We start from the raw sequence: 27,547 nt of genomic DNA, 5'->3' as shown, positions 1-27,547 counted from the left end.
CTGAGTGACTCAGAGGGATTTTGTTAGGGCAGAGATTATTTCACCATTCCTTACAGTGTTATGGAAGCAATAGTAACCTCTGTTCCTGGAGAGGGTTTTAAGCAGATGTAGGACAGGCCATTTGACTCTTTGCACAGTACTTCTTCCTTAACAGACACTTTCCCTTCTATGGGAAAAGCCAGATAGGAAAGATTCCTATAGGTTTATGTCAGCTCATGATGTGCCATTTGGATCACTCTAACTCTGGCTGCAAGGGAAACACTTGAAATTCGGAAATATTGGATTTCATATTCTTTACACATATTGAATACACCTTTCTGGGTGCAAGTACATTATGAATTTTCTATTGACATCATTCCGCAGGATATTTTTTTATTGGAACCCATGAATTACTAAGTACCTAAGATGGGATGCAAATATAGACTGAATGGAGGCTGCACAAGCAAACACCAAACTGCATTTCCTGACTTTGTGTTGAACTGTAAATCTAAAGTAACATTTTTTCAGCCTGCTTTTTTGTGTGTTTTTTTGATTTAATGTATATGTAGGTTTCAAGAAAGCAGGCCATAACACCTGAGAGACAAGGCAGTGGGATGAAGAATGCCTAATTCCTTTGTTTCTATTTCACACATTTAGTTGAAGTTATCAGTGCTGATTGTTGTTTCATTTCATTTTACTTTTAAGGAGAGCTTTGGGGAAATAATTAAAATATGATGGGAACTGTTAAGTAGCAAAGACATATTGAACTATATGCTTACATTAAAATATCATAAGTAGACCCTAAGTGTATTCTTTGTCAAATCTGGAGTCAGCCTACAGATGGACATCATAAGTATACAGGCACAAGAACAAACGAAACAGAAAGCACTGAGCGATTAGAAGGAAAAGTGTCTGGTTTTAATCCCAGAAACTAAACATCGGTTGAATATACAATCACTGGCAAATACACTGTAAAAACTTGGGCAAGTCTGAGAAAATTAACAGTAGTATTTGACTGTTAGAAGACTCATCAGTAAGCCAAATATGTAAAATAATGTAACAATTTTATGACCAAAAAAGAAAATAGACACTACATTCTCATCTATTATGGGATAAAGGAAAAACAAACAAAAAAACCCAAAAACAACAACAATAAAAGAACCAAACAAACAAAGAAGAAAAAGATGAGATTCTGATTGTATAGTTTCACTAGTATATGTACTGATAACTGGCAAAGGGCAGCAAGGAAATGATAATTATTTGTTTGTACAAAAAGCTTCTCTGTTTGGATCCAGATGACATCAAAGTAGACTATCTGACAGCTTCCCTTAGCTTGCCAGAGCATAATAACAGCTTACAGAAACAAAGCCTTGCCTGCAGAGACTTGGAATCACAGCAGAGAAAGCTTGTGTGTAAAACAGAGATGAAGAAAACCTAGCAAGGGTAGGAGATTCTCCACAATATTTTAATGTTATATTTGAATTTCAAGCTCCATTACTAGTGTACCTATGAAGCCAAAATAGGTCAGCCTCTGAGGAGATCTGAGCTCTGCCAACTCATTTTTTTAAACATTTTCAGATAGATATGAAGGAGAGTGATTTCGTATTCTTGGAAACCCTTTAACAAACACAAAGGAAAGCAAATAAAGAGAATAAGCATGCATCTGAGCACTGTCAAAGGCCCTTGCACTGACTACAATCAAGAGACATTGTCCACTTTCCACTGTTGTTCATTTATTATTCTTTTTGCTGAGATCATCTGCTAGCGGATCAATTATTGGATATGCACAAAGATAGTAAAAATATTAGTTTATCAAATGTTAAATATCCGGACATTTTGGAGCCCATTGTTATCAGCAGAATCTACACATAAACCTAAATATCACTGAATCTTCTCACTTAACCTAAGAGGAATGGCTATTGCCAAGTCTGCATTAGGGAACAGTGCATGGTGCAGAGGTTCACAGATTATGACAGCCACAGGGTCTGTGCAGACAGACAGCGCAATTGTGAAAGAAGAGAAAGCTTTGTGTGCATGGTGCTATGCCTGAGCAAATAAATGCCAGCTTACCAATCCCATCATTTTACTACTCCAAGCTTCCACTTTTGCAGTTAGCACAGTAAAGCTCAGAAATCTGCTGTCATGATGTAGACATAGCCTCAAAAACATGGCAGAAGGAGAAAAGGCAGGTGCCAAGTCACATATAACTACAGAGGAAAATAATAGCATGGATTTACACCCATAAATGAATGGGAAGTCAGTACAGTCTCTGGAAAGTGAGAATATAAAGCTCTATGTAATAATTAGGACTACACAAGGTTTAAATGAAAAAAAAAATTGTTAAAAGGCAGCAAAACATTATGAAATGGTGTCCCTAAGAATCAATGCCATGTTGAGTTTTATATCTGCAAATACATGTAGTCTCTGTACTATTATGAAAATGAAAAAAACCAACCATACTGATGTTTCCAGATATCGAGGAAACACAAAGTTTCTTGATCCTACTCACCACCAGGTAGGACCCCAAGCCTAAATTTTGTTGAATAATTTCAACATGAAATTGTGATGAATATAGGAATTGAAGTTTTAGAAAAGAATCATGTTAGCTTTTACCTAAGAAAGGAGCTGTAAACTGGCAAGATCACTAGGTGTAGGGAGTGGTCTCTTGGACACATGTTTATCAGATCAGTAGTTTTTAGATGGTGTATGCTGTTTTGCCTTCCTTTGCCTATAACTTCCCGATAGTGGACTTTGTGATCCCAGCAGGACAGAGTTCTGAGTAAAAGCTGCAGCTTGATATTAATTCATTCAATAAATAAAACTATCATTGATTTTCCTGAAGATGAGTTTGCAGGATAAGCAACTGGAAGAAAAAAAAATTATTGGGAGAGATCTCTTGGTGGATTTTTGCTTGCTTGTTTTCATAGATGTCTTAATTTTGTTTCAGTCTATGGCTTTTAGGTTTTCAAGTCTTACATATATATATTAAAGTCAAGATAGTTTATTGTAAAAAATGTGAGAGTAGGTTTTGCCTTTCCCCCCCCCCCCTTTTTCTCAGAGTTAGCAGGAAGAAGGGAGTTTTTTAAACTTCTGTTTGTGACAATAAAAATGAGTGTAAAAAATATATCTGTGGAATAACTTTCCTACGATTTTAAATATTGGCTGTCCACAAAAACTAGTATGGCTTAAAGAAAGAGTATATGTTATCTTTTGGATAAATGTTCCAGAATAATAAAAGCATAACAAGGTGAGGTTTTTTGTTATTACATATTGTTTTTACACAAGTGACTTACCAGTAATGACCTTTACTCAGGACCATTTCTTAGAAAATGAATAAATAGGTAGGATAAATGACCTGTGGAAAAGATTTGGACCACCAGCTCTCGCAGCTGGTCATTAATCCCCCAAAAGTGTTATAGGCATTGACATTAAGGCTTAATTACTGTATTACTACAGTGTCTAAATGCTGAACTGCATTTTATTTTTGTGTAATTAACCTTTTGGGAATATTTTATTAATGGAGAAAGGTAATATATGCTTGCCAGGGAGATGCCACATTATTTCTTTTATTCTCGGTAAACAGAAATAAATTATGGAAAGCTCTTCATGTGTTTGTACATTTCACACTTCTGAGAGCTGTTGACTATTGGAAATGAAGGGCAAGGGCATGATTAGAAAGATTCATTATGTACTGGTTCAATACTTTGGTGCTATTCTTCATGAATGTGTTTAGCACTCGGACAGAGCAGTCTATGAATTCTCAGCAGGGCAGGCAAAACTGAATTTCACTGCTTTTCTCACAGGGAAGCTAAAAGGCAGAGGATATGGGCAGAGCTGACATGGTAAACTTGGGAAAAGATCCTTGGAGACCCAGACTTACTTTTCCTGTAGCCACTTGGGAACGGCTTTCTAGGAGTGCTCTCATAGATATTGCCAATGATTATCACCTGAGTGGTGGATGCTGCTACTGGTTTTGTTGCCTGACTACAGCGGGCGCTCCTTACATTCTAGGACACTAGTTTCCTCGATGGCAACAGCAGGGGAAAGGCTGGCTTTCCAGAGCTCTTAAGGAAACTGAAATACACATTTAACAAGAATTGTCATAAACATAGATTTCCTGTCAGTGTTGCCAACATGATGCAGTGCCAGTGGTCATAATTTAAACTTGTTTGGAGTATAAACCTGGTCTTGCAATTTCTAAAGCTGATTAGGGGTTGTAGACGTTCACCTTCAATTAGGGAGTTCCTGATCCCCTTATTATCTAGATTCTGACAATTTTAATTTTACATCTGACTCATAACCAATTAAGTTCTATTACTCAATGGATGGCCAAAGACATTTCATTTCTAGATGACTATTCAACCAATATTTATGTTGGTAAAGGGATAAGGTAAAAATTTGCTAGTATTAATTTTTTTTTTCCATTTATGTCCAGATATTCTTATAGATTTCAGATTAATAACTAGACTGCATTTTGAGCATTCATCTAAGTCTTAAAGTACAAATATGCATCTTTAAATATAAATATAATGCACTATTTTCATATAGAGTATTCCAATTTTAAACACTACGTAGTATTAAGTAAAAGCCTCCCTTTTCCCATTTAAAAAATAAATAAGTAAGTAAATAAGTAAATGAAATCATAACTTGAGACATAAATTCTCAGCTATTAATTATTTTCTTCATATCCAGAAAATTACTTGCAAGCAGTTCCAAATTTATTAGGAACAAAACTTCTTTTTTCATAAAAAAACATTGATTGCTAGTTTATGTTTATTATCTTCCTTTCATTTAGAGATACAAATTTAAACAAAAAAAATTGATAATGTTATTTTGTCAGATATGTATTTACTTCAGAAGTGACAAAATATTCAGCAAGGTTAATGGAAGACAAGGAGGAAACCTAATTAAATGTGTACTTTTGCCTTAATCTGATTTATCTTGCAATTTTATGCCTTATTCTGTCTATTTATTAAATAATTTATTAAACACACTCCTGTTATTTGCAGTTATATAAACAAAAATTAGATGGGTTCTTGATACTGCAAAACTAGTACACTAGAACTTGTGTTATTATCACTAGCACCAATACGCCACACAACAGGCTGAAATAAATTATACTTACTCTTCCATTAGATGTTGGTAGAAGGTAATCACCTTAAAATTAGTAAAAGAGCTATAACTGGTTGGGAACATTTTGGTTTCTATTTTCTATTTCTATGAAAGAGAATGGTAGTTTCTTGCAATGACTTTCCTGTAAATTTTTATTTTCCCGGTAGATGACCAACCAGCTTTTATTGTCTTACATCCACATTTTGAAAAGCAAACAAAACCAATCAGAAATCAAACAGGTCTCAGCTTTATCCTTACAGCTGTTGAGGCTGGAGGACCCTAAACTAACATTTAATTTCATCCGTGGTAAAAGAATAGTGGGGAAAAGTTGAAATTAATTCGTTCAACTCATGCAGTTACATCTCCATTGTATTGAATTGTTGTGAGTTTACAGTCTCTATAAAACTCTATCTGGACTTGTTTAGAACTGCTGAACTTCAACCACTGCACTGAAACGTGTCTATGTTGGCTATGTCAGGTGTCTGCCTCGGGCTGAGTATTTTGGGTGAATTTTCAGCTAAAATAGCAGATTTTCTTTCTTTTTTTTTTTTTTTTTTTTTTTTTTAAATGTCCATTGCAAAACTGTAGCATTTAGTTTCTTTTAAGCAAAGAAAAGGAATTCATCATCGAGGCTGAGATTGTGCTGTCTGTCTAGTATTAAGAGTGTGTGATTTCACAGGGAATTACAAGGTTGGACCAACCCTGCAGGAGGCAGCGGAAACACTAGAGCCAAAGAACCACTGCAAAAAAAAAAACATTTTTCACATATTGAGTTGAAACTGCATAGCATTTGGCTTCTGTAGCAAGAGAAAGGAAGGCAGAAGTTTTCCTGTAATGTAAGTAAAAGTCAAGACTATGAGCAGGGAGTTTCTGTCTTCTGCTTAACCTGCACTTCCCCCTACCGAAGTCCTGATGGGGAGGAGGAATTGGAATGGAAATAAGTGAATAGCCTGGAGGGAAAGAGGGAAAGAGGGAAAGTGCAAGGTTAAGAAACAAAAAGCAGACGTTATGATGTTGGAAAATAGGACCCTTGAGGAATAGGAGACAAGAAGGTTAGGTAAGAGCTATGAAAATGGAATAAAAACTACTTTACCTCCCCATCATGTCACAGCATTTTTTCTCTCTAGTGTCAGGGGGGGAAATGAAGGGGGACAGGAAAGTGGGGAGGGGAAAAAAACAATTCCCATGCTAGAGGAAATGTTAAAATAGTTTCTTTTTAAAATGCAACATTTTAGTTGTCAGCATCTCAGATCATTTTCCTTATGCTTGTTAATGCTATTGTTCTGCTTCTATGCTTATTTTTGTTTGAACACAGATCCTAACTGTTAGACTGGCAGCTCCGAGGTACCCTCTCTAAAGAACGCAGTATTACGGAAAGCGTTTCAGACATCTATTACCAAATATATAAAATAGATTGGGACATTTCTAAGGGAGTGACATAGAGTAATTGGTCTGACAAAAATCACATGAGAGGAAAAAAGTATGAAAATCTATGTGTGATGTGTGATAGTTTATATTTTGGTGAAGTAAGAATTAAAGAAAAAAAAAAGAAATATTGTGACCTGTCTTTTATTGGTGCTGTTTTCCTGGAAGTGAATATTACAGTCTCTTCATGTTGCTGCATGATGATACCTTACCTGGGATACTTCAAATGTCAGTTTGGCACAGCAGGGCACATTTGGGTCTAAAAGTAAAATGTAGGGGGAAACTGCAACTCTTAAAAAAAAAAAAAAAAAGAAGAAGAAAAAGACATAAAAAATCCTAAATTTGATGTACTTATTTAGATATATCTTTCAATATTGTGACTGGAATGGCTGGAAACAAGTGTTTGCAAAAATAATTTTAAAATTGCTGCAAATTGCTTCAACATGTCTGTTGTTGGGTTTGCTATGAAGGATAAAGTCTATCTCTCAACAGTATCCATCTTCAGACAAAAAGGAACTTGTCTTTGTGCCTTCATTTGCACACAGTACAAGCCCTTTGGAAATTCACTCATGGTTTCAATAATAGACTAAATTTGATTAGTTTCTGTGTGAAATTAGTAAGCCTCAAAGTCCACTATACGACTGCAGTATAGTTAGTAAATGCTTACTGAGACAAAGTTCCTGTGATACCACAGACTCCATGTAAGTGGAGATTGTAAGTGGAAACAAGATGCTCTTCAGGAAAACCATTGCAATTTACCGCTGTAATATTATAGCAAATACTGTCTGCTTCCACCTTTTTTGTTAGAATTTTGGAATAAGAAATGGAAAAGTGCTATTCAGAGCTGACTGGAAAAGTCAATGTAATTAATAACAACATTTTGTTGAGGTTTAGAGGTTCAGATGCTTCCCATTCCAGAAGAATATTCTACCTCACTTTTCCTTCACTCAGTGGCATTCAACTTGAAAAGCAATCCTAACAGCAAACTGCCTGTGAAAAAGGTTTGGGGTTTTTTGTATATGCTGTAGAAGTAGGATTTGCCCTTGCTCCTCAATATGAGTCAAACAAAATCCACAGCTAATGCAGATTTGCCACCTATGCAATCATGAACAAAACAGTGTCCTATATTTAAAGCAATGAACTGATAAATTTAACTGCATACAGCTTTGTTGTTAAGTTATAACTGATTTTTAATGTATTCCCTCCTACAGTTCAGCATTTTTATTAATTAAAGAATCCTTCTCAACATTTTCCTCTTTCTCCTCTCTCTGCCTCTTCCTCATAAGTGTTTATAGATTTTTGAATGAAAGGTACACAGCAAATTTCACAGTCCCAAGTAAAGCTGTGTTTGAAAATAACGGTGATGATAGTTATACATTGCCTCACCACAATACTTACTCTTTAAACTGCATTCTCATGTTACTGTTGAGATGAAAATAAACTACTTTTATAGCAGGATATTTCTTTAAATGATGCATTTTAAAATAAATTTGCTGCAGCATGTTTAGAAAACTTGTAAAATATTGCATAGAGTATGGCTGATGCACTGCATTATTTCACCAAATCTCTGATGCTATTTAAGCCCCACTGCTATGGGCTAGCTTGTCTCTTTCACACAGATTTTCTTAAAGGATACATTGCACATCTCAAACTGTAATACAACAAGACTGAAATAGACCTTGATTTATTTTACTTTTAATGACCAAGGGGTTAATTTAATGTCTGAGAGGTAGACAATAGAATCTTTTTTGACTTCAGACAATACTGGACTGGATACCAGACACTAAATTCATCTCCATCTACACTGACATATCTAAACCAGTCATGTGTATCTTGACTTCTTAGCTAGACTTCTTCAATAGTTTGGAAGGAAAGAGTACACTGCTGTTGTACACTGTTTAACATATTCTGAGATAGGTGATTTAGGACACATACCTAAGTTTAGATGAGAAAAGCTGATGGGTGGTCTGTGAGCACCCCTGGCCAATGCTTGGCTACTTTTTTCCCACCCCCCCACCCCCACCCCAAGATGGTCCCAATCTCCTTTGCAGGCCATTGGACCTAGAAGGACATTTTAAAATAATGGGGTTTGGAGAAACTTGTCCAGTTTAAAACATAAGCTGAATTGTTTTGAAATATTTAAATTGTTTAATGTTTGAAATATTTATATTTGTAACTGCTGATACTTTAGACTTTTAGACTTTCCTTTTTCTGACTATGGTTCTATATATTTTGAAGGCAAATTGTCTGATTTGTAATATCTTTAATAATAGGTATTTGATAATCTTAGGTAACCTAATGTGTTGAAGCTTTGCCTAAATAAAAGGTTTACTCTATGGTAGAACAAAGATAGAAAAAAATGCTTGAACAGGTTTGTGCTATTTTCTACAGTTTCAAAGAACTCATGTTAATTTAACAGCAGACTCAAAGTTCTTATTTCTTATTTGTTAAGTTGGTAAGGTCTCGGAGCTCAAGAGAAGGTTGGGTACCTTCCCACTATCAAGTGAACTGCCAAGAGGATGAGGAATATAGACATGTGACTGGGTAAGATGACTAGAAATTTTATCAGTTATTGTCATAATTTCAAGAGATTTCATGCGTTCAAATAGTATGTTTTGATCCCATCAATCAGCAGAATCAATAAATCATTTACTTTTACAGAGAACTGTCAGGAAAATTCTGAACAATTCTCAGCAATTTCTTTGCAACTCTAGGCAGCAGCAGTGCCTATCTGTCACAAGTCTAACAAGCTCTGGTCTGAAATGGCTGGAACTTGGCTTGTTTTGTGGGCAAGCTGCAAAACCTTGTGGATTTGGGAGGAAGAAGGAAGGTTACAGAGCTTACTAGGGATTCCTTGTTGCCTTTCTGCCTGCCAGGGGTAATCCCACACTTGTGGGACAGGCATGGCTCAGCACAGGCAATTGAACTCATCTTTTTTAACAGGTTTTTGACAGACTTTGTTTGTGCATTTGTTTGCTTGCTGCTGTAGTGATTTTAAATATATTACAAAGGATCTGGAGCTGGATTAATTTTTTGTGTGGTAGAACAGCAAAGGGGAGAACTATCTGAAACGGAAGGCTCCACATTTGTTCACAATTAGATAGAAAAGAGATCTATCAATTGCCTTGTTTTCTGGAAATGAAAAAATGTCAGAAATATGCTAACTGCTTAAGTGTTCTCTGAAGCATTTGTGATGGCAAGTATCTCATGCAAAATGGATGAATATTTTTGTTCTTACATCTACTGCCTTTCAGTAGTACGATTTAGATAGCATACTTGAGTGAATTTATCTTTCTGTGTATATATCATTCCTATGAGTCAAAATGATACTATTCATGTGTGCCAAGGGTATCTATTGTACATATGTGTATAAGAAAAGAATGTATTTATCAGTTGATATACAACACCTCTGTATAGCTGTTTGTTTCTTAAGACCTCATAAACCAAACAAAGTCTTTTATACTATATATGAACTGTTGATTTAGAAGTTGTACTGCAGACTATTATATATGGCCTTATAATGGCTACTAAGGTGGGATTCTGAATGAATCCACAATAGTTTAATGAATCACTAGTGCAATCAGGGCCAATTTCAGGCATTGGCAGAATAGGCAGTTGCCTAGGCAGCACCTGGAATGGACATGAAAACATCCACAGCTTAATTATAGCTATGCTTTATGCCTGGAAAGTCACTCTGGTTGGCTAATATTGCCAAAAAGGTCAGGGTGTATGGGCTAGAAGTTACTGCTATTGTGGAACCAGGGAGGGAGAAAAGAAGCAGTTTGACATGACAGCCATCCCATTTCAGGTCTACTAGTTCTCCCTATGTTGTCTTCTACTGCTGAAGGACCAGACTTGCCTCCCCACACATAGAGTGGCAAAATTCATTTTTTTCTATATTGCTGAGAGGTCTAGAGCTGGTTCCAAAAGCAGTTATGTTAGCAGAACAGAAAGCAATTAAATTGCCATTATAAGAAACCTATTTATATGACCTTTATAAATGTCCATTGTATTTTTTCACTTTTCTAGATGAATGAATGCCATAAAAGAAAGCCTGATGTGATGAGAAATTCATAGAGTTTAAGACCTTTGAATTTCTCCTGAGTTCTTTTATTATCAAATTTGACAATATCTTTTGAGAGGTACATCCAGTCTTAATTAAAGACTTCAAATTACAGAGAATACATCATATTCTTTGAAAAGCTCCTCCAGTCTTAATTGCAACCACTGTTAATAATGTACAAGTTCTACATCATTAAAGTTGGAGCTTCAGGTTCCAGCTATTTGATCATTTTATACCTGCTGCTGTTAATTTATGAACGCTGGAGTGTGACTTCTCTATGTAGTGATCTATACACTGATCAACTTGCATCCTAACTTTATCCTCCAAATTTTAAAGAGTGTCTTCTCTTTAACATGGGTCAGCTAAGAACCATCCACTGCCCTGAAGTAATTTTCAGGCAAATTTTCAATTATCAGCTTAGATCTCAGAAGGAACAGCTTCATTAATAGAGCATGTTATCTATTCCAGTTAGCTAAGCTTGTTACAACTAGCTTGGGTGCCTGTGTGCAGAGCTACGCGGTGTTATGTAGACATAACCAGTCTCTCTGACAGCATTTACAAGTTACAAACAATGACAACAAAGGCACTCAGAATAACAGAGTACAGATGGAGAAGATACTTTAAAAGAAACCTGCAGGCCAAAATACATTAGCAGGAAAAACTAATTAGGGTGGAACCTGCCCCAAAATTAGCCTTTGAAAGATCTGAGTTAGATCCAAAATAATTTAATACGAACCCTGTATTCCAGGTTGAAAGAGAACACAGGTCGCTGAGTGGTCTATAATCCAACCTGAGACAATGATAATTTACTGATATATTATTATGAGCTTAATATTTCTGCATCACTTTCCTCACATGAATTAAAGGAGGCCAGTGGCAATCTACTTAACGTTTAGCAAATTTTATGTTAAAATTGATGAGTAACTGTAAGTGCTTGAGAATGTTTTTTTTAAAATAACTTTGAAAAATATTTGCAGCAATGAACTCTTACTTGAAAAGGCTTGATAGTCTATAGTTTTATGCTGGTTTTGGCTGGGGCAGCATCAATTTTCTTCATGTATGGTGTTGTTTTGGATCTGTGATGAAGACAGTGTTGATAACACAGGGATGTATTTGTTACTGCTGAGCAGTGCTTAGATAGAGTCAAGGCTTTTCTTTTCTGTTCCTCACCCCACCCCATCAGTGAGCAGGTGGGGGTGGGGGGGGTGGGGGGGTGGGGCGGGGCGGGGCAAGAAGCTGGGAGGGGACACAGCCAGGACAGTTGACCCCAACTGACCAAATGGATAACCCATACCATGTGATGTCGTGTTGAGCATAAAAAGTTGGGGGAAGAAGAAGGATGGATGGGATGTTTGGAGTTTTAGTGTTTGTCTTCCCAAACAACTGTTACACATTATGGCACCCTGCTTTCCTGCGGATGACTGAACACCTGCCTGCCGATGGGAAGCAGTGAATCAATTCCTTGTTTTGTTTTGCTTGCATGTATGGCTTTTGCTTTACCTATTAATCTGTGTTTATATCAACCCATGACTTTTCTCACTTTTACTCTATTCTCTCACCTATCACACTGGGAGGGATGAGTGAGTGGCTGTGTGGGGTTTAGTTGCCAGCTGGGGTTAAACCATGACAACTTTTAAAAATTTTAACATGCATAACTCTCAAATTTTTAAGGCCGACTTAGATGATTAAAAATAGCTGGTATTCTAGACCTCTCCTCCTGCAGAGCAAAACATCAGAATGAGGTGTGGAAGGATTCAACCAGCTTTACACAGGCTGTTTACCTTAAAGTAGTCTCTAAAGAAGCAAGTTTTACTACTCCCCACCTCCAGAAATATATTGTTACCTTATGCCAGGTGAACTAAACTGAAGGAAATTACCTAGCTGGAAACTAATCTTTATTTTGTCAGATTTCTGAAAAATCGGTCCTCTTACCTGGTTCATCACAGCTATACTGTCCTTGAAGAAAAGGACACTTTGAGATGGGAATAGGCAACCTGATATGATAAGAGTGGTACATCATTCCTTTCCAAGGAGTGCTCATTAATATTAAAGTACTTGTAGAACCACACCTTTTCATTAAGTAGTACTTCATAGTAATTTTATTAAATCTAATAGGACTGTGCAAAGTAGGATATGCCACTAAGTTGGATGAATGTGGCCTTTATTGACAGCAAATCACTTAGGATATTTAGGTAGAACTGGTTAAGTATTATGCAAATTCAGAGCACTGTGCTGCAAACTGAGATACTCCATTTGAACCTGAGAACTCACCTGTTTCCCTGAGATAATGAGTGAACTAATACATGTTACTCCGCCTCACACTCCTCTTAATGCAATATGCTTAGTTCAAGTAAGTACAGTTTTAAATTCTTTGTGATGTAAATCATCTTAATATCTGTCTTAAATATTGTTTGGTTTATAAAAAGCAAAACCAGGACATACTATTAATTACTGCTGCCAACCTGAGCATACACGTATGGGTTGTAAACTGTAGCTTTCCTGTTTTCTAATGCTTCTAAAGCTGCTAAATAGAAGCCTATACATTAGCATAATGAATAGAACTAATATGCTTAGTTAAGATTTGTAGTTATACACTTTCACTGGAATGTCTAATTTAGTATCTCCTTAATCATATGGTTTGGAGACAATGGTGTAGATCATAACAGTTTTTATTTTCAGTCTTATGATTTAATTTCTGCCTCTGTAGGTTCTGCTTGTCCAGTAAGAATATTTTTCTTATATATTCCTCATGGGCAGGACAGTATATTTAAAAACATCTTTAAGCTAATTCTAATACTGTATTAATAACTGTTGGCGGAGGGTCGCCAGTGATGGGGTACTGGGATTTAGGCCCAGATCCAAAGCTTACAAAGTCTATAGAAAGGCATGCACTTCACTGAAATCACAACAGTGAGCTTATATTAGTATTGCAAAGCTACAGTTGAAATACCTCTGCTAAAATGAGGAAACATGGGATTTGTTATACCAAAATCAAAGGATAGGTATGACTCTATGCATTGATTCTTCATGTGTGACCTTTATTTGCAGTCCAAGGGTAAAACCCTGTTTCCAGCAATATTATATAGAGATTATCTGCCTGATGAGATTCTGATGTTAAGTTCTTCTCTGCTCCAAACTGTAGCATCTATTTGATGGCTCCTATGTCCAGTGACTGTATCATTCCCTGGTTCAAAACTTAATGCCTGGTGAGCTTAGTGTTGGGGGTTTTTGGTGGCTTGCTTTTGTGGGGTTTTTTTGGGGGGTGGGGGAGTTTAATGTCAAGAATTTCTTAGACTTCCAAGACACTGGGGTAAGGAAAATAAGACTCCTTCCTTTAATGGCCTTTTGGGTTTATGATATGATTAATTTGCCAACTTACTGTATTTAATATGACAACAGTTAGGGACAGGTTGCACAACAGCCAAAATAAAGGGCAATGAGCAAGCCTTGAATACTTAAATGCTTCCATAAATACAACGTTTGCGGCATTAATCTTTCTCCAATTGGTGATGAGTTTCCATGGTGAAAAATGTGCACCATTGTAGATCTGCTCTGACATTACTCCAGTGCATTTGATATCCTAAGAATTTGGCACCACGCTGTTCTGACTGCTGAAAATTTTCCTGAGGTCCCACTGCTGTACACAATGTCATCCCTGATGTTTTTAAATCACTTCCACTGAAGATTGTTTGATAAAAATGCTACCAAAGTATGAATAGTACTATTTAATTCGTATGCAGTCTGAGGTAGTCATGAATGGATTTAAAATTACCGCTGTATGCAGCTGGCATTTTTAAGATGCAGTTTCACAATCTACTTAAACTGGCTTAAAACTGTGCTGCCCTGTTGTGTCTGCACGAGCAATTATGTAGCAATGAGACTGCCAACTGCTCCAACACAAAGGGGCTGGCAGGAGCACGCAGCTGGGACAGAGAAAGAGTGCAGCACTGCGGCTTTTGGTGGTTGCTTCATCCTACGTCTCTCTGCTGACAGTGACACCAGGCACCTTTCAGCCTGTGAGCACTCTAGTTTTGCAGTGCTGGAGAACTCCACTAAAAAAAAGCCTTTGTAATATGGGAAAAAAATGTCATTTCCTTTTCTACTTTGCTTGCACAGTGTGATAAACTTAATCATGTTGTTTTTTTTTTTAATAAAGGCAGGATATTCTTGCTTGCTTGCTAGTGTTTTGTTGCGGTTGCTTTTAACTAGTTACCATTCCTAAATTTAAAAACAATATTAAAATAAATACAAATAAATTATATAAAAATAAATGAAAAATAAAATATAAAGAATAAAAATAAAAACCACAGTAAGAACAGCATCACAACATGCTGTTTTGCTTTTTTCTGTGCACTCTACAATACAGTTCCCCTGCACTCACTTAATCCCCAGAAGATAGTAACTTAGATATAAATTGTTTATTCACATTATGTTTCACTCCCTTTATTTTTCAAATGTTCGTCAGCAACACCTGATTTCTCCCTCCAAAACTAGTTGACCAGCTAATAGCGAGGGTTTTGAGTGTGTTCCTGTCTGGTGGAGTTACACAGACAGGACATGGACTTGAGTACTGCAAAAACCAGTGTCACAGTCAGAACGGGAAGCCCAAACTGAAGGAATGATCCCGTCTCTGAGAACGCAGTAGACACTTCGTTCCAACACCTGTTTATCGTAAAATGTGTATGCTATTCTTGGATGGCAGACATTCTATTTCCCTCTGATAAAATTATTTGTGTAAGCTTCTGTGTGTGATTATATTCATGAAAAACAGCATGATTTCACAGGATGCCCCTAGTTTGGAATAAAAAGATGTATGCTGAAACAGGCAAGAAATTCAGTCATTTGAGAGTTGAGAGATTTTTGTTACCATCCCTTAAAGGATAAAAGACCATTGAACCCATGTCTTCCCTGTGAAAGGTGGGTACTCCTGACAAATTATTTCATTAAAGAGGATCCTCATGACCACTGCATTGTCATCCATTGATTTTTTGTTAGTCTGTTGTAAATGACCTTTGCATAAAGTATATTTATGCAAGAATTCACAAGGAATTGATCGATGAGTGGATCCAGATTAAGAAAAGGATATCTTTCAGGCCACAGTTAGGGTTAGTAATGCTGCTCCACTTAGACACACACACTATGGGGCCAGATGGGACCCACCCAAGGGTACTGGGGGAGCTGGCAGAACAGCTTGCCAAGCTACTCTCCATCATTTATCAGCAGTCCCGGCTAACCGGGGAGGTCCCACAAGACTGGAGGTGAGCAAATGTGACACCCACCTACAAGAAGGGCAGGAAAGTACAGGCCTGTCAGTCTGACCTCAGTGCTGGGGAAGGTTGAGCAGCAGATCATCTTGAGTGGCATCACGTGGCACGTGCAGGACAACAAGGTAATCAGGCTCAGCCAGCATGGGTACACAAAAGGCAGGTCTTGATTGACCAACAAGATCTCCTTCTATGACAAGATGACCTGCCTAGTGGATGAGGGATGTTGTCTATCTTGACCTTAGTAAAGCCTTTGACGTTGTCTCCCACAGCATTCCCCGGGAGAAACTGCCTGCTCGTGCCTTGGACAGGTGCACTCTATGCGGGGTCAAAAGCTGGCCGGATGGCCAAGCCCAAACAGTGGTGGTGAATGGAGTTACGTCCAGCTGGTGGCCAGTCACTAGTCGTGTTCCCCAGGGCTCAGCACTGGGGACAGTTCTGTTTAATATCTGTATCAATGATCTGGATGAGGGGATTCAGTGCACTCTCGGTAAGTCTGCAGATGACACCAAGCTGGGGGTGCAGGTGGGGGTGGTGTTGATCTGCCTGAGGGCAGGAAGGCTCTGCAGAAGGATCTGGACAGTATGCATGGATGGGCCCAGGCCAGTTGTATGAGGTTCAACAGGGCTCAGTGCCAGGTCCTCAGTTTGGGTCAAAACAACCCCACACAATGCTACAGGCTTTGGGAAGAGTCGCTGCAAATCTGCCTGGAGGAAAAGGACCTGGGGGTGCTGGTAGACCATGAGCCAGCAGTGTGCCCAGGTGGCCAAGAAGGCAAAAGGCATCCTGGCACGTATGAGAAACTGTGTGGCCAGCAGGACTGGGGAAGTGGTTGTCCCCCTGTACTTGACACTGCTGAGGCTGCACCTCGAATGCTGTATTCAGTGTTGGGCCCCCTCACTTCACGAGGGTTGTAGAGATGCTGGAGTGTGTCTAGAGAAGGGCAATGAAGCTGGTGGAGGGTCTGGAGCACAAGTCTTGTGAGGAGCAGCTGAGGGAACTGGGGTTGTTTAGCCTGGAGAAAAGGAGGCTCAGAGAGGACCTGATTGCTCTCTGCAACTACCTGAAAGGAGGTTGTAGCAAGGTGGGCATCAGTCTCCCATGTAGCAGGCAATAAGAGGAAATGGCCTCGATATGTGCCAGGGGAGGTTTAGATTGGATATTAGGAAAAAAATCTTCACTGAAAGGGTGATCAAGCATTGGAACAGGCTGCCCAGGGGGAGGTGGCTGAGTCACCATCCCTGGAAGTTTAAAAACCACATAGATGTGTTTCTTAGGGACAAGGTTTAGTGGTGGACCTGGCAGTGCTTGGTTAATCATTGGACTTGATGATCTGAAAGGTCTTTTCCAACCTAAATGAGTATGATCGTGTGACATAAGCACTGAGTCCTGCCATAATGGGTAGATTTCTGAGTGGTCAATCACTCTCCCACAGTCTTGTAGAGCCTCTGAAATAAAACTTGGACTTTGACTTAAGAGTTTATGAACTTCTGCTACTTCAGGAGTTGGACAGAAGTTTGAAGAGTCCACCATTACCGGGCACCTTGTTACCTCAGTTCAGATCCTACCTAAATATCTGGTTCTTTTCGTGTATGCAGATCAATGTCTCATATTTGACAGCAGCATCTCATTCATTTATGAACTTTTGAATTCTTATCCTCTTTGACACTGGAAAACATTTTGTTGCAGTCCAGCTGATTATCCTACTCTTCACTTCCATCTGTTAGCACTTGGCCTGTACTCAAGCAGGATAACGCTGCTAGCATTTTCAAGATCGTTCAGACGGCTGATTTTGGTATCAACAGGGAATACTATTCCTGAAGCGTTACCTCAGAGCATATCACCAACAATGACTCACGATCTCATATACTAAGAACCTGAAGTGACAGCGAGGTCACTTTCCCATGTGTCAAAACTCATTTTCTTGTTAGGTATTTTACAGTGTCTTTTTCCTGCTGCCCACCAGCCTTGCTTTTCAGCAAATTATTCAGAGTTATGAAGAATATTTGAAAATGTAACAATATAATGCAATTTGTTGCCAGATGGTCAGTGTTTCTACAAATAAAAACGTAAATGATAACTTTAACTAGTTACTTTCAAATTATCAGTTGTTCTTGAAAGTGATTTTACTGACCACTCTTTAAACAGCACTATGCAATGAAGTAAGAGGGAATGCCAATGCAATTCAAGCTCGTTTTATGCAAAAGAGTTGGTTACAACTCAGGGTCACGATTTCTAATTACCTTAACCCAAATTTGTTGAAGTTTGCTTCACTTAATTGTTTCTCCTGGATAATGGTTGAATTGATGAGGTTTTGTTTTTGGTTTTCTGTTGCAGTATAGTAACTATGGGCCTTTGCTGACTATTGAAAATTGCTAATAGAAAAATAATTTAATATGAGTTCTACCACTGTTGTTATTTGGGTGGTGTTGTTTTGTTTTGGGTTTTAGTTTTAAGCAAAATTACTTGAAAATAGCAGAAAGTAACCTATACCGGTTGAAATCATACTTGGTTAAAGATGCTTTTGCTTTGCAATCAGCTTAGGAGAAAATCAGCCTTAAGTATTCTGCCAGTGCATCTTTGCTAATGTGAAAGAGCTTCCACCGAAAAAGCAAAATTCCTTACAAATGCCTTCACTGCCTTATATATAAAACTTTGTCAAAATGGTATAGTTTATGAACATATGGTGCCAGTCAATAATTAATTTTCATGCTTCCTCACAAAGATCACATTGCAATTGAACACTGTATATGTCATGATCTCACCACAGGTCCCAGAGAGTGAGAAGGGCTCTTGGAAGGGCTTTACTCTCACTTCTAACATAACAGAAGTCCTCCGCATGTTCTGCTCGTTCAGACTTGCCTGACTATTTATGGGAGAAGTCATTCTCTGAGACTTCAATATGTTCCAGAATGGGTCAGCCTTGGGAAAAACATAATGGGTAATGCAGGGTACAATGGGAAAAGAGGGAAAAAGAATTAGAAGGTTTTCATCTGTAGTGTATTCCACTCAGTTTCTACCGATGTAAAGAGGAATGTGGCCTCTATTATTGCTTTACATTTCCCTTTGCTCTCCTCCTGGAATAACTTCCCCAGTAGCGTGAAAAGACAGAATTTTAACATATTCAAGGTCAGGGAATTATGTACTGATCTTTGGCCATTATGCAAATTTCTTCCGATGGGAAGATACCATCTGGGCAATAATCAGTATTTTTCCCTCTTAAGCCAAGTCCATAGGGCACATCTGAAAGATTAGGATGGTTCTGAGCATAGTTCATCATTGATGGAAATGTGCATAATTTAATAATTTAATCCTTCTAAGGTGCTCTCCACAGCACATAGAAACAGAATCAGTATCCATAATGTATGGCCTTTATATATTCATATATTCATTTCAAGATAGTTATACATTGAGTAGCTTAAAAAGTATTTAAATATGCAACTGTATTTTCTAAGATACTGGGGGGGGGGGGGGGAGGGGGGAAGAAAAGTTAAGAAGAATATAGGCTATGCCTGGGCAGAAGTGGTGACATATACTATTGGGATGATTAAATCCCACATCCTTTGAGGTAGTTGCCAAACACAGTGAATGGTAACACCCCAAATCTCACATCCTTTCTTTTCCTAGCGTGCACTTACTGCCAAAGAACAGCCTGGTACCACATCAGGCAGGTTACAAAACCAGGCTCCGCGGGCCACCACCGGCGATCCGAACTGCTACCCAGACGGAGCCAGGTGTCACAGCCTCAGAGCCCGGCGGGCGACCGCCGCCACCAGGGGTAGCCAGGGCCTTCTGCCGCCCCTCCGCTGCACCGCTGACCTGAGCCAGCTGAGGGGCGGAGGTTTTCACACCTCGGTAGGGTTTTGCATTTTACTTCAGAAGCCTTCAGCTAAAGCTGAGCGAGAACCATCTTACTGCATCGCACGAAGTGCTGGCGCAGGGAAGCAGTGACAGAAAGTGGGACCGCTCCAGCTAGCAGGTGCTGCGTACCCCCGTGTTTCTGAGATATGGGCACTGCCATGTATTTATTCTGCGCTCGCAAAGTTGCTACCCACGGGAGAGCCGGCTCCTGTCGCCCGGCCCGGCCCTGCCCGCCGGCCCCCGGGCCGCCGCCGCGCCGTGCCCTGCCATGGCCCCGGCTGGGAGCCGGAGAGCTGGTCCGCGGCGGGGCGGCAGCTGCCGGCCGCCGGCTGCGGGGGAGGGGACTCCCCGCGGCATCTCCTCCTGCACGGAGCGCTCTCACACCTGCCAGCTCCCCGCGCCGCCCGCACCGGGGCCCGCTCCACCGCCGCCCCCCGGGCACTCCCTCGCCGGCCCTCACTGCGGGCTCGGGGCAGCCACCGCAGGAGCCGCCCGGGCGGTGCGGCCCCGCCCCCCCCCGGCTCCGCCGCTCCCAGCCCGCCACAGCCCCGCCCGCGGGCGCCCCCGCCGCGCTCCGCTCCGCTCCGCCGGCAGCCCGCTGGCGAGGCGCAGGGGCGGCGGTGGATCCGCCGCCGGGAGCGGGGCTGGGCTCGGCGCTGGGAGCCGCAGCCAGCTCACGCAGTCGCAGGGAAGAGGAGCAGCCGGGAGCGGCGGCGGAGGCGGGAGCCCGCCCGCCGCCCGAGCACGGCGCGGAGGATCGGCACATCCCCGTTCCACCGGGGGCGGCTCTGCCGCCCCCCCCTTCCCCTCCCTCCCTCCCTCCCTCCCTCCCTCCCCGCCCCTCCGGAGCGCCATCCCTGCGAGTTTCCCTCGCTGCCCGTGCCGTCGCCGGGCGCCCGCCTCCGCATCTCGCGCGCCATCAACTCCGGGAGCCGCCGGCGGAGGGCAGGGGCCCGAAGTTACCGCCAGCCCGGTGGAAAGTAGCGGCAAGGGGAAGGGATCGGACGCCAGCACAGCCCGGCCCGGCCGGAGGGAGCTGGCGCAGCGCGCCGCCGCCCGCAGCTCCCCGGCCGGAGGCTGGCCCCGGGCCGCGCTGGCCGGGGCAGAGCGACGCGGCCCCGCGGCAGCTGCCGGCCGCCCCGACCCGCGCCGGACCCGCTGCGGTAAGACGGGGACGCCGGGCATGAGCAGACGGAGGCCCCCGGCCGCGGCGGGGGAGCATGCGGGGCGCGCCCGCCGACGCCGCCGAAACTTGTGCAAGTTGTGCGGCCCCGGGGCGGCGGGGCCGGTCGGCGGCGGCGGGCGCCCTCTGCTGGCCGCGGGCGGCGGCGGCTTGGCGCAGGGGGGCGCGGCGGGCGCCGTGAGGCTTCGTCCCGGGGCCGGCGGGGCCGGGGGCGCCTCGGGCGGCGCGGCAGCAGGCGGCGGGGGGCGGTCTGGCTGCTTTCCCTCCTCACGCCTTCGCTTCGCCGGCAGAACCAGGGCTGTGCTTTAGATACGCGTGCAATTTTATTTTGTTTTTATTTGAGCTCCGTTTAATTTTGGTGGCGTGTTTGCGATTTATTTCCTTGGGTAGCTCCTGACAGTGTTACGGGAGAATCCGCCCAGAGACCTCGTAGGCACGCAGGAAAAGGTGAAATAAAGTGGGCTTAAGTAGCCAGTCTGAATTGCTTTTCTGCCGAAGATAAATTTTGTGAAACTTTGAAAATGCTCCTTTAAAAAAAAAAAAAATCTCTAAAAGAAAAGCTGTATTAACTCATCTTTCTGAGAAACTTAGAAGTACTTTGTTATCTTAAGTACTTTAAATATGTTCTGACACCTATAGAGCTTCAGAGAAATTTTGTTTCTGTTTCCACAGAAAGAGCCAACATGCAAAGTAGAAGGAAACCCGAAACTGTTCTTTTAACAAAAAAATACTGGCTTTCTGCCTCCTTCGCATGTTTCCTTTTTGCTTCATAACGGAAAGAGCAGGATTACCTGAATCACTGAGGCAAAATTTGGGCATCATTAGCTGAAGATAAGATGAAAGAAGACTTGAAAATATGTCGATGCTCCATGACTATTAATTAAGACACACCTTTCACAAACAGAGGGGAATATTGGTAAAAGCACTGCAGTTTCATCAAAAGGAGCTAATGGAGGATCTATGTTGATTATTATTTTTATTTTAATTTATTTTTTCTTCCCACTCTCCCATGAGTCCCAAAAGAGAAAAATAGAAAGAGTGTATGTGGAAATTGAGATAAGGTGAAGGCTGAAGACAATAACTTCAGTTTTGGAGTCTCTTTTCCCAGTGCTGTGAATTCCCTGTTTCATCAAATATATAATTTATTTAAAACAATGTGTAATAATGTTGTGATCAGTGGAGTTTTGTCAGCTCCAGAAGTGGAATTTGACCTCATGGAAAGCTTTTTAAAAAAGCAAATGTATGCCTCCAATTTCTTCTTTTCAGGTTACTGGGCATTGTGAACCAGTGTTTTATATGCATGTCCTAGAGATTTTACTTTTTCCCTGATTTTAATATTTATGTATTTAGATTTAGTGTTTTGTTTGAGAAAACTGTGACCAGACAAGGCACCTGAGATTTGAGTTTTCAAGAGCCTTGTTATTTCAGTATTGCAGCTCTGATTACTGACTGTCTGTTACAATGCACAGTACACACTAAATCTTTTCTCCTCAAAATATGCCTTAAGATGTTCACTTTTGTACTAACTGGATCAAAGTTTGATAACTGAACATTGTGTTTTGTTAGGAAATGCATGCCTGGGGAAGAGGAGCTGCCTAATGGATCATGGCTCTGATGTTCACAGGGCATACTTTATTTCTAGCATTAACGATGTTTGCTGTCTTCACTTTTGAAGAATCTGTAAGCAATTACTCTGATTGGGTGACTTTCGTAGAAAATGTAGATCAATATGAAAAACAGCAACTTGAAGGTCTTAGTGCTGAGCAGAAACTGAAAAAAACAGTTCTTCATCCAAGCTTGTATTTCAGCGCTGAAGATGTTGAGGCACTGAGGCAGAAGGCTCATACAAGCCATTTGCATCTATTTAGAGCCATCAGAAGTGCGGTGATGGTTATGCTATCGAACCCTTTATACTACTTACCTCCACCCAAGCATGTTGATTTTGCTGCAAAGTGGAATGAGATTTATGGTAACAATCTGCCACCTCTAGCATTTTATTGTTTGCTGTGCCCCGAAGATAAAGCTGCGTTTGATTTTGCTCTAGAGTATATGGATAGAATGGCTGGCTACAAAAACTGGTTGGTTGAGAATGCACCTGGAGACGAAGTGCCACTTGGTCACTCCCTAACAGGATTTGCCACTGCTTTTGACTTCTTGTATAATTCACTGGAAGATGAGAGAAGGCAAAAATACCTGGAGAAGATATGGTCTGTAAGTGAGGAAATGTATGAGTACTCAAAGGTTCGTTCCTGGGGAAAGCAGCTTCTCCATAATCACCAAGCAACCAACATGCTTGCTTTGCTTATTGGGGCTTTAGTTGCAGGGGTGGACAGAGGATCTCAGGCAAATATTTGGAAACACACTGTTGTTGATGTGATGGAAAAAACAATGTTTCTGCTCAATCATATTGTAGACGGGACTCTTGATGAAGGAGTAGCTTATGGGAGTTACACAGCCAAGTCGGTAACGCAATATGTTTTCCTGGCCCAGCGCCACTTCGGTATTAACAATTTGGAGAATAACTGGCTCAAAATGCACTTTTGGTTTTACTACGCCACCCTGTTACCAGGCTTTCAGAGGACAGTGGGCATAGCGGATTCTAATTACAACTGGTTTTATGGTCCTGAGAGCCAACTGGTTTTCTTGGATAAGTTTATTATGAAGAATGGAGCTGGCAACTGGCTGGCACAGCAGATTAGAAAACACAGACCCAAGGATGGGCCAATGGTGCCGTCCACGGCACAGAGGTGGAGCACACTACACACTGAATTTATATGGTACACTGCTGAAATCACTCCTCAACCGCCTCCTGACTATGGTATGGCTAAAATGCATGTGTTTCCGAACTGGGGAGTTGTTACTTATGGGGCTGGACTGCCAAATAGTCAGACAAACACCTTTGTGTCCTTTAAGTCTGGAAAACTTGGTGGACGTGCTGTCTATGATATTGTTCACTTTCAACCGTATTCCTGGATTGATGGGTGGAGAAGTTTCAATCCGGGACATGAACATCCTGATCAGAACTCTTTCACTTTTGCTCCCAATGGACAGGTGTTTGTATCTGAGGCTCTTTATGGACCTAAACTGAGCCATCTGAACAATGTTTTGGTCTTTTCTCCATCTCCTACGAGCCAGTGCAACCAGCCTTGGGAGGGACAGCTAGGTGAGTGTGCCCAGTGGCTGAAGTGGATTGGTGGTGAGGTTGGAGACTCAACTGGAGAAATTATAACAGCTTCCCAGGCTGGAGACATGATGTTCGTGAGTGGTGAGGCAGTATCTGCTTACACATCAGCAATGAAACTGAAAAGTGTGTATCGCATTTTGCTGCTCTTAAATTCTCAAACATTGTTAGTAGTAGACCATATCGAGAAGGAAGAAGACTCTCCTGTTAATTCTGTCAGTGCCTTTTTTCATAATCTTGACATTGATTTTAAATACATACCCTATAAATTTAAGAACAGATACAATGGAGCTATGATGGATGTGTGGGATGCCCACTACAAGATGTTTTGGTTTGATCATCATGGGAGTAGTCCTGTTGCTAGGATACAGGAGGCAGAACAAGCTGCTGAATTCAAAAAGCGATGGACTCAGTTTGTAAATGTTACCTTTCCAATGAAAAACACACTTACAAGGATTGCTTACCTTTTCTATGGCCCATATGTCAATGTTTCTGACTGTAGACTCATAGATAATGCTAAATATGGATTTCAGATTTCACTCAGTGTCAACAACACTGAAAATACCATCTCTGTTGTGACTGAATATCAGAATTTAAAGACAAGGTTTGATTACTTAGGATTCGGTGGTTTTGCAAAAGTAGTTCATGAAAACAAAGTGACTAAGTTTGGTCTAGGTACTGAATCCATGAAAAAACAGATAAAAAATAGTAGGGTAGCTTTCCCATTTGGATTCAAAGTGAGCATAATTGCAGGGTTAATTTTGGGTGTTAGTTTGGTCATACTGGGTTTTCAGTGGCGGTTTTATGTATCCTTCGGTAAAATGTTGCGTTGGATCCTGATACTGGTTGTCACATTGTGGCTTATTGAATTGGTGGATGTGTGGAGCATGTGTACTCAGCCTATCTGTGCAAAGTGGAGCAGTGACATGACAAGGCTGGAACATGATAAAGGCAATAAAGCCAAACAATTAGAAGGAAACCCTGATGTTTTGCCAGATGTTATCATTACTTCACTTCCTGCTTCTGGTGCAGAAATTTTAAAACAGCTGTTTTTCAATAGCAGTGACTTCTTATACATCAGGATACCTACACCCTATCTCGAAATTCCTGAGACTGAATTTGAAATTGATTCCTTTGTAGATCCATGTGAATGGAAGGTTTCTGATGTCCAGAATGGTCATTTTCATCGTATCCAGGGGTGGCTCCAGTCTCTGGTTCAAGACACAAAGTTACATTTACAAAACATTCATTTATATGAAGCCAGCAAAAGTAAAATTGCTCAGCATTCTGCCACAAGCAAAGACAAAAAGAAAAGAACCAAAAAGAGAGAATCTTTGTCAGAGCAAAGAAGCAGGACAAGAGGGAGTCAAGATAAAGATGCTGAATATATTAGGGAACTGAGAAGACATCTCATCTATTATCCTAATGCACGACCTGTACTTAGCTTAAGTAGTGGGAGCTGGACATTAAAGCTTCCCTTCTTTCAGGAAATCCTAGGACTGTCAATGAGAGCATTATATGTAGTGAGGGACCCACGGGCGTGGATCTATTCAATGTTGTACAAAAATAAGCCAAGCCTTTACTCCTTGAAAAACGTTCCACAACACTTGGCTGCAATGTTTAAAGGGCAGAATGGTAAAGGAAAATGCAGTTTAAATGAAGGCTATGCCTTTGAATATGAATCATTAAGAAAAGAACTCTCAAATTCTAATTCAAACGCTGTTTCTGTGTTGTCCTATTTATGGCTAGCAAACACAGCAGCAGCATTGAGAATAAATGGGGACTTGCTGCCAACAAATTATCACCTGGTCAAGTTTGAAGATATTGTGAGCTTTCCTCAGAAGACGGCTGAAACAATTTTTGCCTTTCTTGGTATTCCTCTTCCCCCTGCTAGTTTAAACCAAATATTATTTGCCACCTCCACCAGTCTTTTCTATCTTCCTTATGAAGGGGAAATTTCACCAAGTAGCATTCATGCCTGGAAACAGAACATGCCCAATGAAGAAATTAGACAGATTGAAGATATCTGTTGTTCTCTAATGGACCACTTAGGATACCCAAAGTTTATAGAATAAATGCTGCTGGTCAGCAGGAATTTGCACTAATGATCTCTGACTCCCAATTTGTGAATAAATATTAGAGAAGTTTGTTTATTCTTGTAAAATGTGTATAGTCTGCTACTTTCAGAGAGATTATTTTAAGAAAAAGATAGTTGTTCTTGCGACTGTGGTTTTGGTTTTGGTTTATTGTGTGTTTGTTTGTTTGTTGGTTTTTAAAAAAAAAACAAAAAAAAACACCAAAAAAACAAAAAACAAAAAACCCCAAAAAAACCCAAACAAAACAACAAAACCTAAAAACACTTGTAACTACTTTTGCTGCCTTTAAAAAAGGGTGTGTGAATCTTTGCAGAACTACCAGCTGGGGACTCTCTAGCTCAGGGGATTAGTAATAGAATATGGAGATTTTCACCTCCAGTTCACCAGTTTGACTCCAGCCCAAGTGGTTAGTTCCTGAAAGTACTTACCATCTGATGACTGTATGACAGCTTTTATGAAATTAAACTGGTTAAACTGGCCCTGTTCCCAATGGTGATAATTAGCCCCTTTGGACAGGTTTACTGATGCATTCTTTCTGTGTCTCACTGGTCAATATGGTGGTGCAAAATAAACATAAGCTGATATTTAAGGCTGTTCAGCATCCCTTCAGCAGGAGGAAACAGAACATTTGAGTGAATCTAGTTCCTTATTTACAGTCTCAGCAGACAGGCCTAGGACTGAAATGGACATGGATACTGAATATCGTTATAGGACATGGTTCCTTCAGCTCAGAGGTGTGGCACTTGTACTGTGTTTTGTGCTTTGACGAAAGAAAAGACTTAATTCTCCATGCCTGACAATATGGTACGCTTTGTGAGCCTGAAGTAAACTATCCAGAGAAAAAGAAATGGGACTAAATCTCAGAAACCAACAAGATCTCCCAAACAAGCAGTTAAATTTGGAGATTTTGTGTAGCTTTGACCTGCCTCAACCTAACTTAATTTTGAAGTTTGTTAACATCTTGGCTCCTTGCGCTGCTTTACCCTGTACCTCCTGCCTAAGAGGTTCTGCAAGCATTTTCTCTTTCTGTAGTGAGACTTTTCCATCCTTCTTTGTTGTAACACATTTCTCTGCTGATTTTGTGCATAGTTATCACTGAGACCGGTGCAAATATTTGGTGTCATTGTCAATGGCTTATTGTTGATGTCTGCATAAAATGGCAATCTGAGATTCAGAGGATCTTAAATAAATCTCCAGGTCTGTGTTGCTGAGGGGTGTTTTGCTTTTCTGTATAATGAATATCTGAAGGACAATCATTGCTAACCTCAGGTCTTCTTTCAGAGAGGGGAGAAATCTGAAAATCACCTGTGATCAGCAACCCAACATTTGAGTGATGTTTCCCCACAGTAAACTATTTCCAAAGTTGTCTTGATTTTTATCACG

At 40.7% G+C, this 27,547-nt stretch overlaps 1 protein-coding gene across 1 annotated transcript; it reads left to right on the top strand.

Moving 5' to 3' along the window:
* The first annotated feature begins 20,272 nt into the window (after positions 1-20,272).
* On the top strand, positions 20,273-26,372 carry DSEL (dermatan sulfate epimerase like). The gene is made up of 2 exons (XM_055800277.1): positions 20,273-20,867; positions 21,560-26,372. The coding sequence occupies exon 2, from the start codon at positions 22,493-22,495 to the stop codon at positions 26,141-26,143; it is 3,651 nt and encodes a 1,216-aa protein (XP_055656252.1). The 5' UTR covers positions 20,273-20,867; positions 21,560-22,492; the 3' UTR covers positions 26,144-26,372.
* The last annotated feature ends 1,175 nt before the right edge of the window (positions 26,373-27,547 follow it).

The sequence above is a fragment of the Falco peregrinus genome, chromosome 3 (genome assembly GCF_023634155.1).
Source record: "Falco peregrinus isolate bFalPer1 chromosome 3, bFalPer1.pri, whole genome shotgun sequence".
Lineage (NCBI taxonomy): Eukaryota > Metazoa > Chordata > Aves > Falconiformes > Falconidae > Falco > Falco peregrinus.
The sequence above is the reverse complement of the archived record's forward strand: the minus strand, read 5'-3'. Positions and strand labels throughout refer to the sequence as shown.

Bases quoted from the DNA above. Each gene is read 5' to 3' on its own strand.
- DSEL (XM_055800277.1), top strand. From the start codon at position 22,493: ATGGCTCTGATGTTCACAGGGCATACTTTATTTCTAGCATTAACGATG.